Source organism: Triturus cristatus, chromosome 8 (assembly GCF_964204655.1).
Source record: "Triturus cristatus chromosome 8, aTriCri1.1, whole genome shotgun sequence".
Classification (NCBI taxonomy): domain Eukaryota; kingdom Metazoa; phylum Chordata; class Amphibia; order Caudata; family Salamandridae; genus Triturus; species Triturus cristatus.
This window is the reverse complement of record NC_140591.1, coordinates 1,018,023,075-1,018,036,791: the sequence shown is the minus strand read 5'-3', so window position 1 is coordinate 1,018,036,791 and position 13,717 is coordinate 1,018,023,075. Positions and strand designations below refer to the sequence as shown.

Sequence of the window (13,717 nt, the reverse complement as noted above, 5' to 3'; positions counted from 1 at the left end):
AATGGCTTTTGTAAGTAGTACTTTGGAATGTACTCAGTTGAAGCTTGTGTCTATGTTGGAGGCAGCAGCACCCTTTTACTTCCTTACTACTTTGGAAATAAAGAAGATTAATGACTTAATTTCGTGTGGATTTTCACTACACCCACCACAAAAAAAAAACATTGACAAAGCCAATAGATCCCAAACAGGCGAAATCTATTGGCTTTGTCAGTGCTTGATTACATCCTAGCTGTCACTGTTCTGTTCAATTTCTACCAGCTGACCCCCTCCCCATGCGCATGCGCCATCTGCTTGCGCAGTAAGAACACCGGAGCCAAGTTGTATTTTGTTGTGATTTCAGTCGGAATCAATTGTGACGCATATTTCCATTGGCTGAGGAAAAGTCCCAGCCCAGTTATTCTCGCCTATCCATTGGCTGCTCTAGTTAGCTGCTCTGTAGCTTTTCCGGCACTTGCCTCACTTGCTTCCCCTCCTGGGATGGTGTTTTACAGCCATGGCGAGGCTGAGCGAGACTGAACGGGCTGGCTGCCGGGAGTTGCTGGAGAGTCTGAACCCTGCCGAACTGCGTGCACTGAGCGACACAGTCACGAACCACCTTATACAGCCGGTTTCCCGCGAAGGTAAGGTGTTTGTGAAGTGTGTTCCGTATCCCTCTGTTCCCTTAGTTCAGTGCTGTGCCTCCTAAAGAATAATTTGTTTGTTTTTTTTTATCGGAAAAATGTTAATGTCAGTTATTGTTGAAAATTTGTTACTGGGCTTTTAAAAGGTGTAAATCTTTCTAGCTTTGAATCATGGCTCGCTTCTGTGAAAAAGATGACTCGATGTGATAAGTCTTTTTTACGTAGTCACTGAGTCGCGCTCTTACGGCGATTGGTCGTCCCATTTTACTTTGTTTATCGCCCTTTCTACTGGCACCTTTCCACTTTAAAGTCTAGACAGTCCAGTGTCTTCGTCTTAGTAAAGACAAAAATGTCTAAAAAATGTAATATGTGTCCCAATTCTCACCGTGAAGGTTGCAAAAGTTAAAAGTAGCTGTACAGTCAGAAGTAAAAACAGAGAACTTGGCAAGAGCGTCCCTTTGATCTCTGTTTCTCTGAAAACGAGTTTATAAATTGGAGCAGTCTAATAACCTTGTTAGTGTTTGCATATGCAGCTGCTCCATTACGTGTATTATTTTTAATAATGGTGTCAATGAATGCGCTTGTTATTATGTTTATGTTGTCCAGCTCCTCATTTTAGTTTCAGTTCTTCGGTGTGACGCACAGTTTCTTCACCTTAATAACTCAATGATTGGGCATCCGGACAAGTTCCCTTTTAGTGGCTGCAGTGCTGTCTATAGGTGCCTCTTCTCACTATCCTGATGACCAGGTTTTTTGTCAGGCTACTAGTTCATTTAAGGCACTGTTATTTTTTTAACAATGGTAGCAGAGGCTCCTAGTTTATACCCTTTTTGACACCTGTTGTACTGCAGCACTACCCATGAACGTTTAATGTGTAATTTGGTATGCAGGGGGCTGCCATGTAGATACTATTTGATTTGCCAATGATACAATTTTTCTGCAGACTTTACTTCTGTTTTGGTGTGTGTGTGTGTGTGTTTTTTTTTCTTTTTTTTTTTTTTCCAGAATTTCCGCAAGTAGCAGCATTTTTGCAATACCTTCGCAACTCTGGTAGGTGGGACCATCTGTATCTTTCTTTCCGTGGTAACTCTTGCAATAGCTTCGCAACTCTGGTGGGTGGCACATTCTGCCTTTGTCGTGACTCCATCCTGCCCATGAACATGATGACAAGGAACCTCTATAAAGGTTCCAATTATGCGCCTTGACATCAGTTCTTCTTCTGAAGACACAGATCTGGAGCTTAGCTCCTACTGATGCCGTACTTTCAACAAGCATTTGGTTGACTCCACAGAGACATTATGGGCCATCTGCAATTCTTATATCAAGGGCCTCATAATTCAAGACCAAGCCAGATTACTTGCGTAGACCAGAAGTTCATAAACAAACCATATTGTTTCCGGGAATAATAGACCTACATAAACAATATATAACAAAGCCTAATCTTCAACTTGTAAGCCAGAAAAAGATAGGAACTCAATACGTTTTTGTCGGCTAAAAAGCAAACACTATGAACATAGCCATAAAGCAGGCAGGCCTTTGGCTGGCAACTTAAGAGTCCCAAGCAGCCAGACCTGCACTTTAGAGTAGTCAAGGCAATCTGCGAACTAACCTACATGGCATCAGTGCAGAATTTACATTCTTTTATCTGAGGATTGTTTTATGTACCAACTTACTGATCCCAGCTCTGGCGACTGAACCCTAACAGCTATTTAATGGGAATATCACATAAGAACAAATTAGGTCTGTCATCAAGGATGTGCAAACAAGTAAAACTCCTGGGGTAGATGGTTTCCCTGTCATTTTTCTTTTTTAAATCACAGCTGAGCAGCGAATTCACCTGTTGGAGAAACTGCTTTTAAAAGCCACAACGCAAAATGGTCTGAAGTCAGATTTTTTTTTAAAGCGGTAATCTCTCTGATCCCCAAACCTGAAAGGAACCTTTACATTGCGGCAACCACAGAGCAATATCACTAATTATTAGAGTGATCACAATTCTAGCTAAAGTATTGGCAAACAGACTTAAAGTTATACTTTACCTTGTCTGCAAGAGTCAAGTAGGATTAGTCTCTGGCCTTTGTTCGTGTAATCATCTAAGAACTCTCATGACCTGCTTTGGTGCTCCAGGCAGGTAAATGAGCCTACTAACTTGCATGTTTTAAGGGTTTTCACCAACTCTTCTCTAATCTTTTCCCATGCTGAGAGAGGTTGGAAATGTACCCCTGACAATGGCAGACATAATACTTTTTCCAGGGTTGGTAAAAAAGTGGTTGGAAAGAAAGTGAACTTGCAAACACTCAGATTTTCGCATAAGCAAATCTACACCTGCATATTTGCCCATGCTAAAATGTAGTTCACACACATTTTCTTGGAGTACTATTTCTTGGCCTACTTCTGTAGTCTTGTGAATTCACGAATGCTGTATATTTGCACTTCATGCAAGGACGGGTGCACTTAGGAGACTTTATTTAATAATTGGGCCCCTAATTAGGGTGTTAACCAGGACCTTTCGTGTTTATTAAAAAAAATTCTATTGGCTAGCTTCACTGTGAGTGACTGCTCATTCTGTTCTTTCACAAGTAGCATATTAACACACAGTCAGAGCCAGGAACTACTGTGGAAATTTGTTCTTTTTGAGACCAAAACAAGTTTTGCTTTTACCAATGTTTGTTATAATGGTGAGGGCCTGGTAGCTCCCACACCAGTAAGCTTTTACAAAAACCATCCCAAAACAAGTCACACGTTAACAAAACCAAAAAGCTGACCCAACAATTTCAGACCTACTGGCTTTACCATACCTTGTTTATTTTTGTTTCCCATAATCTTGTTACACTGGTTTTCCATTATGGATATTTTTGGGATATACTAGCACACATCAACACATATTACTAAATGATGCTACAAAGAAATGGCACCTAAAACTTAATAGTAGTTTAGCAAAATGTTTTTGCATTTCTTTGTGAACATTTTATTTTGAAAGCAAAGAATCATCAATCTCACCTTCAAGCTTCTGCAAATATGTGCATCTAATTAGAGAGCATTCTGGGAGCATTATACATAGTTTCATATTGCAAAACATTGAAAACGTGTGTACACATTTTTATACTGGAATCACTGTCAGTAGTGCAGTCTGAGTTTACATTTACTAAGTGCTCTCACCCTAATAATAAAGGCTTTGCATTAATGAACCATAAGTACAAGCTTGAACAGCATTAACCCCTTGCCTGCTCATGACGGAACCACTCCGTCATGAGCCACGGGCGCCGTGTGCTCATGACGGAGTGGTTCCGTCATGCTGCGGCCGTTGCGGCCGCTCCGCCCACGCGGCACTGATTCCCCGGCTGTGCGGGCGAACAATGCAAGTGGGCGAAGTCGTGACGGAACCACTCCGTCATGAGCACAGCGCGCCAGTGGCTCATGACGGAGTGGTTCCGTCAAGAGCATAGCGGCGCCACGCTCACCCCGAACCCCCCCAGCGCCGCGGCAAAATTCGTGCCGCAGCGTAGGGGTTAACACAGACACAAATATTACCTTAACTGCAGTAAATGCCTTTCCCTGATCCATAATGTGATACTGTAAACTAGCAGCCAAAGGGTTGAGCGTGCTTGTCCCAAGGACAACATACACATGAAAACTTGTTGCACTTGACCCCAAACAATATGTCCTGGGTGACGGGCTATAGGAATTCCACATCCCTTCATACTGATACACAACTTTTGGATTCAAGTGTGAGGACAACTGGCTTGCACAAGCGTTCTAGCTTTAACCCCTTCCTTAGAGTTGTCCATTCTTTATTACTTCTCTGACATACTGGAAGTTACTCATCACAATAAGCACTGGCTAGATTCAGCTCTGGCACAAATTTACATCCTCCTAAGATTTATAAATAACTACAGCCCCCACTCTAAAAGATTGGTGGAAGCAATGGTGACGATGGCCTGACACAAGAGACTGATCTATAAACTGAATGATCAGCTCCATGTATTTGAAGGATTTTAGGGGACATTTTGTCCTGAGAGATGCTAACTATTGTACGTGTTATACATCCATATGACTGCCGCCACTCCCCCTCCTCTTTTTTCCAGTTGTGTATCAGGGCGGTCCTTAGCACATTATGGGTTATCACATTATGCGATTATTGGTTTACTGAGGCCTTTTGGAAGAGAAGCAAAGTGAAGCAAATTATTGTGAGCATTTAGCTGATCGATAGCATGATCATTTACATCAGCAAAGTCACAAACAGTACATGCTATTGATTGAATAAACTTATATATGTATATGTACTATTTTGACTGTAATACTGTCTTGTACTAAAATCAAAATAAACAATATTTGAAAAAAACAACTTAAAATTAGCATGGACCGAAAGGACATGGCATTAAAATAAAGTACTAAACTCATAAAATGAACTCCATATAAAGTTTGACTTGATCAATACATATTCAATTCCAGGTCAAGCATGGGCCTATGGTTATAGGCCACTGGGTTCCTTTGGGTCTAAAGGAATGTAGCCCACCAGAGACTTTAACAGAGACACTCTTGTCTTGGTAAAGGCTGAATAGTCCCAAATGTATAGTAGCTACTCAATTATTTAAATTATCATGTAATTCTGTGACATTTACAATATGTTATAATAAATAAATGCAAATAATAAAATGGCCAAAATGTCAGTTGTTCCCTATAACTGTTAAATGCTGCTGCATTGATTGATTTGTGTATAATAACTTTTAATTTGGGAATCTTTCAACTCTGCATTTATTTTCTGTTGATCTATATTTGTTTTTTGATACTGTATATCATAATTGTTATGTTATCAAAATATAAAAACTTCATTTAAATTCCTGTTTTCCATACGCTCCGTTGCATCTTGCTGAAAACTTTAAATTCTTATCAAGACATGTAAATAAGATGTCCTAATTCCTTTCTAAGTCCATGAATGGAATGCATTTCCCTTAATTTGTAATGGGATCAATTTAATTTTCAAGTGGTGACCTAATTTTGAATCGTTCTCCCTAAAACCAATTCGGTGTTTGTCTCAGAGAACTTATCCTTCTTGTTGGCGGAGACGTATCGTTTCATACAACAAGTGACCTGTTCCCAAGGTGAACGACCAGTCAAGCATCTATACCCTTAGTCTTATATTTAAGACAAACTATTGAGCATGTGGTTACACCATCAACGCTGCTTATGGGTATGATTTCACCTATTTAGAAAAAGAAAAGAAGAAATTCATATGAGGTACAATTGTCTCATTGATCCCAAATGTCTGTCTCTAAAACACCCAATAGAAGTGAAAAAGTGTAGGAAAGGAACGAGGGAGCCTCACGGTAGCACCACCATGGAGGTTTAAGCAGGAAGGTACTCGCCTGCTGCCTCAAGGTCTCATCATCAGCAGCCCTCGTTCCGAAAACAAATTGAGTGTAAGGGAAGAGAAATAGGTAACAACCTAGAGAGTGCTAAGGTGTGTGTAAAGAAAGGTATAGTGCCAAATTGTGTGCACCAAGGAATCCCCACAACTTATATATAAAAGTGAACTAGTACACACTGGCTTACAATTTTATTCCGTGCTGTGTGTCTACTTCAATTTAAAATGCCGACATGTTTCATTGCCTTTGGGTACACTCATGGCAATTTCATCAGGGCGTGGGGTTTTTTTCTCAACCCTGCATTTCCGCCTGTCTTTTCGTAAAAACTTCTGTAAGAGACAAAGGGTAGAGAGACAAACAACAACACGAAACGACATCAATTGGCAAATGGGCAAAGAATATTATTCCCCTCGTAGCGTATAGGCCATGTCATTTACCGGAATTTGACCCAGGACGGGTATACCTTTACCCTGGAGCTCTGGTATGCGATAAACTGCATTCGTTCTGGGCTCTTCTGGACGGCTCCTACTGTGAGCCTGTAACACATAATCATGGATCGTGAGTCTGTTATTATGGATTTGGGCATATCGTAACTCACTGTCCGTATATCCTTCGGTTTTGCGCCTCATTTTACTAGTATCAATGGCGCCTCCCTGTCTTACAGTTTTCCAGTCTCCCCAATGTGTTACGGCGTCTCAAATTGCGGCTGTAATGAGACGCTGTATCTTCGCTACTCAAACCATCATCATTGTGTTTTCGGAGGTTGTATTTAAAATAAGGGCTGGGAAAGGGACCCCCTCGAGATATTGCAGACCCTCCCGTCTCGCACTCTGTAGCCCCAAAATCACCACTCATGCTTCCAGCTAATTAAAAAGTTCCAGCTGATTAAAGAATTCACAGAGTCCCTGCTTTACTAGTATCTCTTGCTGCAGCACCCACCTTAGTCACTTGTGCGTCCGGCGTTAGCTCAGCACCGCGTCAACCCGGTGCGCTGTTGCCTGGGATTAAATACACCTGGTTCAACTCGTGTACTAACCCGGAAGGGAACCGCCCTGCTCAGGAAGTGTCTAATGTGGTGCTCCTATCTGTGTCATGCGTCGCCGCCATCTTGGACTGGTGTCCATAACCTGTCAGCCCACTATTCGTTCCTGGGGGGGTGGAATAGAGCTATGTCTCTATCACTCTAAATAGGTAGCTCTGTAGATTTTTACCAGATTTTACTTCACAGTCACAACTATTTCTTTTCTAGCTATCAGTCGGACCTGTCTCACCACGAGGTACAGAGTTCTCTTTTACAGGTTGTCCGCTGGTAGTCCCTTGCTGTTTCTACTCCTTGGTCGAGGTTGGGCCTGGACCTAAATTTCTGGCATACCACCGCAAGCTAGTTTTATCTGGCTGTATAGGAGATTGATGGACTATACACTTACCCTATTCCACTCAATAAGGTCATTAAGTCCATTTTTGTCCACCCCTTCCTGGTAAATCCAGCGTGCTTCCCTGGTGCTTAATCTGGTCTCCATATTGAAAAGGTCCCCCTTCACCCTTTCAAGGACCACCCACCGTACATCTTTTGGCATATGTTTTTGGGACTGATAGTGTTGCACCAGTCTGGTACTTAGTCTCCCTGCACGTAATGTACTCAGGTGTTCTTGTATCCTGATTTTGACCTTCCTGCTAGTGAGGCCAATGTAGTGGAGGTCACAGGGGCATGTCAGTCTGTAAATAACATTAGTTGTGTTACAATTGCTAAACTGGTTTAAAAACCAGGTGGTGTTATTTGCAAGAGTTACACTTTTAGTGGCAGATGTAAACGCACACACAGAACAGCTCCCACATGGGTAATGTCCCTGCGGAATGTTGGTCTCACGGGGGTCCTGTCTTGGTCTTGTATGGACCAGACGATCACGGATGTTCGTTGATCGCTTGAATGCGAAGCGGGGAGGTGGCATTTGCATGTTCGCAGTACTTAGCAGATGCCAGTGTCTGCGAATGGTCTGTCGAATTTTAGTGGAGAGTGGACCAAAAGTAGTCACTACTGGAATGCAGTCGCTGCTTTTCTTAGGGGTTTTTTCTAATAAAGCAGCGCGCGGGGTATTATAAGCTCGCTTTCTTGCTTGTTTGATGACCTTAATTGGGTATGCCCGGTCCCTCAACTTAGTGGCTAGCACCTGGGATTGCTCAGAGTAGTGTTGTAAATTGGAACAATTGCGGCGATACCTCAGAAACTGCCCCACGGGCAAGTTATCCCTGAGTGCTCTAGGGTGGAATGATCTGTAGTGCAGTAGGGAGTTTTTGTCCGTTGGTTTTTGATGGACCGTAGTAGTCAGACCCCCATTTTCGGCCTGTATATCAAGGTCCAGGTATACTGCAGTTGTACTACTCACTGACCATGTAAATTTCAAACATCCATCAAGGCCGTTGAGCCACGTGAGAAACTCGTTGAGTCTCTCTTCTGAGCCTTTCCAGATACATAGCACATCGTCTATGTATCTCTTCCAGAGGACAATGTTCCTCTGGAAGGGATTGGTATCTGGGTTGATGTAATAAGCCTCAAATTGGCCCACATAGATACATGCCAGGCTTGGGGCAAAGGTAGCCCCCATCGATGTCCCGGATACCTGGAGGTATAGCTGTTCCTTGCATGCAAAAAAATTCCTTGTTAGGGCAATCTCAACACACTGGAGAACAAAGGTCTGTGGTGTATCATAAAACCATTCGGAATCTCTCAGGGCTCGTGCTGCTGCCACCAGCGTGGCCTCCTGAGGGATACTCGTATATAGAGATTCTATGTCTATAGTGACGAGATAATGGTTATCAGGGTTGTATGATACATTTTCCAGAATTCTCAAAACATCCGTTGTATCTTGGACGTATGAGGGTTGAGTAATGACACATTCTCTCAGGAAAAAATCTGAAAACTGGGATAGTGGTTCCAGTAGGGACTGAATGCCCGATACTATGGGGCGACCCGGGGGAGGGCGTTGTACTTTGTGAATCTTGGGGACTATATAGAACGCCGGAACCCTTGGTTTTAAATTGATCAGGAATTCAGCTTCTCTATATGTCACCCACTTCTTTTCCTTGGCTTCCGTCACTAATTGAGTGATCATCACTTGTAGTTCGTTGGTGGGGTCCCGTGCCAAGGGTCGATAGTTGTTACGATCACCCAGGAGCCTGGCCACTTCGATGTCATAGTCTTGTGTGTCCATCACTACCAAAGCCCCGCCCTTGTCGGCCGGCTTGATAGTGATGGATTGGTTGTTCTGTATGCTCCTCAGTGCTTGCCAATCCACATAACTCATATTGCTATGTGTTGGAGTTTGCATGTTTTGTTCCAACTGAAGGATATCCTGTAGCACCTTCTGTTCGAACACTAATGTTTCGGGGCCCACTGCACTGTTGGGCGGGCAGAACTGAGAGGGGCGGCGCAGATTTGTTGAAAACACCGACATATTTTCCTGTTCTTTCCCCTCAAAAAATTTTTTGAGTTTAATTTTCCTCATCAAACCATGAAGCTCGGCCCGGAGTTGGAACCCATCGTGACGGGGAGTGGGTACAAACCCTAGTCCTTTATTTAGTACTGCAAGTTCTGTATCAGTAAGTTGGTATTTTGAAAGATTGACTACTATATTGTTAGTTGCAGTTATAGGGGTGTTCTGCCTCTGCTGCGTGTAATCCTGGGGGAGAATGGCTGCCAGGTGGAGTTCTGGTTCTGGCGGGCCCGACCGCGTCCCCGACCTCTGTAACTGGCCCCTCGTTGGTCCATCGGGTTCTGTGTTTGCTGTCCTAAAAAAACCCTAAACATTGCTCCCAAATCCTCATTGGTTTTGTCCTGGGGATTAAATCTAACCCTCTGGTTAGACGTGGATGCTTGAGCCGGGGTCTCATCTTCCTCACTGCTGGTATTTTCAAATGTCCAGTTATTTGGAGCTCTTCTCCCCTGACGACGTCCCCCTCTCCCACCTGGTTGGAATGTTGGTTGGGGTTGGGTCTGTTGATAGTGTTGATCTTCAACATATGGAAACGCCCATTCATGGGTAAACCTGTCTAGATTACGTCTGAGTCCCTTAATCTTTTGGTTGACCATATATGCTTGATATTCATTTAGGTCTTCTTGAATTCTGGCCAGCTGTTCTTTTGTGTCAGTGATAGTTGTGTCTGCCTTTATGGTCTCCTCTAACTCTAAGATCTCCTTGAGGAGCTCGTCACTGAGCCTCTTGGCCGTGTTGATTATCAAGACAAGCCAGTCCCGGGTGCACTTGTTCGCTATGTAGCTCCAGTCCACCCGGAATTTCTTGTCTTCCAAAAAGATTTTAGGTTCTATACGCACTAGAAGGCTGGCAGGTGCTGCCCCTGCCCTAAGATATTCTGTCATCAGGGCTCCATGGAGTGCTATCCTCACTTGTCTTTTCCTAGTGTTGGATAGTTTCTCCCATTCGTCACGGGCAGATGGAGCCCCATTTAAGGGAGCATTAGGTAGTAAAGAAGGGCCTGATAGGATTGACGCTATATGTTCGTCCGTAAATGCGAGGCAAAACTTGTCCATATTACTATCTCTCTACTATTGAACCTCCCACAGTACAAGTCCTCCCGATATTATCTATGAAAATGGTGAGTGAGATGTACAAGGTGCAGGAATCGGAGAGGAAAGGGGTGAATATTTTCAGGGGATGGCTTCCGAAGGAAGCACAGCCAAATGTTAATGTCGCTACGTGTTGTCCCTCGTAATGAATAGAAAATCGTTTAAAAGCTCTCACGGCTAAGCTGCCGTTCTCATAACCACAACACAAATTGGAGCTATAGGGGCAGAGAACAGGTCATCCCCCACTCAAACGTTTCATACAACAAGTGACCTGTTCCCAAGGTGAACGACCAGTCAAGCATCTATACCCTTAGTCTTATATTTAAGACAAACTATTGAGCATGTGGTTACACCATCAACGCTGCTTATGGGTATGATTTCACCTATTTAGAAAAAGAAAAGAAGAAATTCATATGAGGTACAATTGTCTCATTGATCCCAAATGTCTGTCTCTAAAACACCCAATAGAAGTGAAAAAGTGTAGGAAAGGAACGAGGGAGCCTCACGGTAGCACCACCATGGAGGTTTAAGCAGGAAGGTACTCGCCTGCTGCCTCAAGGTCTCATCATCAGCAGCCCTCGTTCCGAAAACAAATTGAGTGTAAGGGAAGAGAAATAGGTAACAACCTAGAGAGTGCTAAGGTGTGTGTAAAGAAAGGTATAGTGCCAAATTGTGTGCACCAAGGAATCCCCACAACTTATATATAAAAGTGAACTAGTACACACTGGCTTACAATTTTATTCCGTGCTGTGTGTCTACTTCAATTTAAAATGCCGACATGTTTCATTGCCTTTGGGTACACTCATGGCAATTTCATCAGGGCGTGGGGTTTTTTTCTCAACCCTGCATTTCCGCCTGTCTTTTCGTAAAAACTTCTGTAAGAGACAAAGGGTAGAGAGACAAACAACAACACGAAACGACATCAATTGGCAAATGGGCAAAGAATATTATTCCCCTCGTAGCGTATAGGCCATGTCATTTACCGGAATTTGACCCAGGACGGGTATACCTTTACCCTGGAGCTCTGGTATGCGATAAACTGCATTCGTTCTGGGCTCTTCTGGACGGCTCCTACTGTGAGCCTGTAACACATAATCATGGATCGTGAGTCTGTTATTATGGATTTGGGCATATCGTAACTCACTGTCCGTATATCCTTCGGTTTTGCGCCTCATTTTACTAGTATCAATGGCGCCTCCCTGTCTTACAGTTTTCCAGTCTCCCCAATGTGTTACGGCGTCTCAAATTGCGGCTGTAATGAGACGCTGTATCTTCGCTACTCAAACCATCATCATTGTGTTTTCGGAGGTTGTATTTAAAATAAGGGCTGGGAAAGGGACCCCCTCGAGATATTGCAGACCCTCCCGTCTCGCACTCTGTAGCCCCAAAATCACCACTCATGCTTCCAGCTAATTAAAAAGTTCCAGCTGATTAAAGAATTCACAGAGTCCCTGCTTTACTAGTATCTCTTGCTGCAGCACCCACCTTAGTCACTTGTGCGTCCGGCGTTAGCTCAGCACCGCGTCAACCCGGTGCGCTGTTGCCTGGGATTAAATACACCTGGTTCAACTCGTGTACTAACCCGGAAGGGAACCGCCCTGCTCAGGAAGTGTCTAATGTGGTGCTCCTATCTGTGTCATGCGTCGCCGCCATCTTGGACTGGTGTCCATAACCTGTCAGCCCACTATTCGTTCCTGGGGGGGTGGAATAGAGCTATGTCTCTATCACTCTAAATAGGTAGCTCTGTAGATTTTTACCAGATTTTACTTCACAGTCACAACTATTTCTTTTCTAGCTATCAGTCGGACCTGTCTCACCACGAGGTACAGAGTTCTCTTTTACAGGTTGTCCGCTGGTAGTCCCTTGCTGTTTCTACTCCTTGGTCGAGGTTGGGCCTGGACCTAAATTTCTGGCATACCACCGCAAGCTAGTTTTATCTGGCTGTATAGGAGATTGATGGACTATACACTTACCCTATTCCACTCAATAAGGTCATTAAGTCCATTTTTGTCCACCCCTTCCTGGTAAATCCAGCGTGCTTCCCTGGTGCTTAATCTGGTCTCCATATTGAAAAGGTCCCCCTTCACCCTTTCAAGGACCACCCACCGTACATCTTTTGGCATATGTTTTTGGGACTGATAGTGTTGCACCAGTCTGGTACTTAGTCTCCCTGCACGTAATGTACTCAGGTGTTCTTGTATCCTGATTTTGACCTTCCTGCTAGTGAGGCCAATGTAGTGGAGGTCACAGGGGCATGTCAGTCTGTAAATAACATTAGTTGTGTTACAATTGCTAAACTGGTTTAAAAACCAGGTGGTGTTATTTGCAAGAGTTACACTTTTAGTGGCAGATGTAAACGCACACACAGAACAGCTCCCACATGGGTAATGTCCCTGCGGAATGTTGGTCTCACGGGGGTCCTGTCTTGGTCTTGTATGGACCAGACGATCACGGATGTTCGTTGATCGCTTGAATGCGAAGCGGGGAGGTGGCATTTGCATGTTCGCAGTACTTAGCAGATGCCAGTGTCTGCGAATGGTCTGTCGAATTTTAGTGGAGAGTGGACCAAAAGTAGTCACTACTGGAATGCAGTCGCTGCTTTTCTTAGGGGTTTTTTCTAATAAAGCAGCGCGCGGGGTATTATAAGCTCGCTTTCTTGCTTGTTTGATGACCTTAATTGGGTATGCCCGGTCCCTCAACTTAGTGGCTAGCACCTGGGATTGCTCAGAGTAGTGTTGTAAATTGGAACAATTGCGGCGATACCTCAGAAACTGCCCCACGGGCAAGTTATCCCTGAGTGCTCTAGGGTGGAATGATCTGTAGTGCAGTAGGGAGTTTTTGTCCGTTGGTTTTTGATGGACCGTAGTAGTCAGACCCCCATTTTCGGCCTGTATATCAAGGTCCAGGTATACTGCAGTTGTACTACTCACTGACCATGTAAATTTCAAACATCCATCAAGGCCGTTGAGCCACGTGAGAAACTCGTTGAGTCTCTCTTCTGAGCCTTTCCAGATACATAGCACATCGTCTATGTATCTCTTCCAGAGGACAATGTTCCTCTGGAAGGGATTGGTATCTGGGTTGATGTAATAAGCCTCAAATTGGCCCACATAGATACATGCCAGGCTTGGGGCAAAGGTAGCCCCCATCGA

The 13,717-nt window shown here is 43.8% G+C and overlaps 1 protein-coding gene across 1 annotated transcript in view; it reads left to right on the top strand.

Moving 5' to 3' along the window:
* Window positions 1–347: 347 nt before the first annotated feature.
* The window catches only part of C8H3orf38 (chromosome 8 C3orf38 homolog), a 90,579-nt gene continuing 77,209 nt past the window's right edge, over window positions 348–13,717 (top strand). Inside the window, exon 1 of the mRNA XM_085622579.1 lies at window positions 348–620. Coding sequence (XP_085478705.1) covers window positions 494–620 — 127 coding nt within the window. The 5' untranslated portion in view covers window positions 348–493. The remainder of the gene's footprint in view (window positions 621–13,717) is intronic.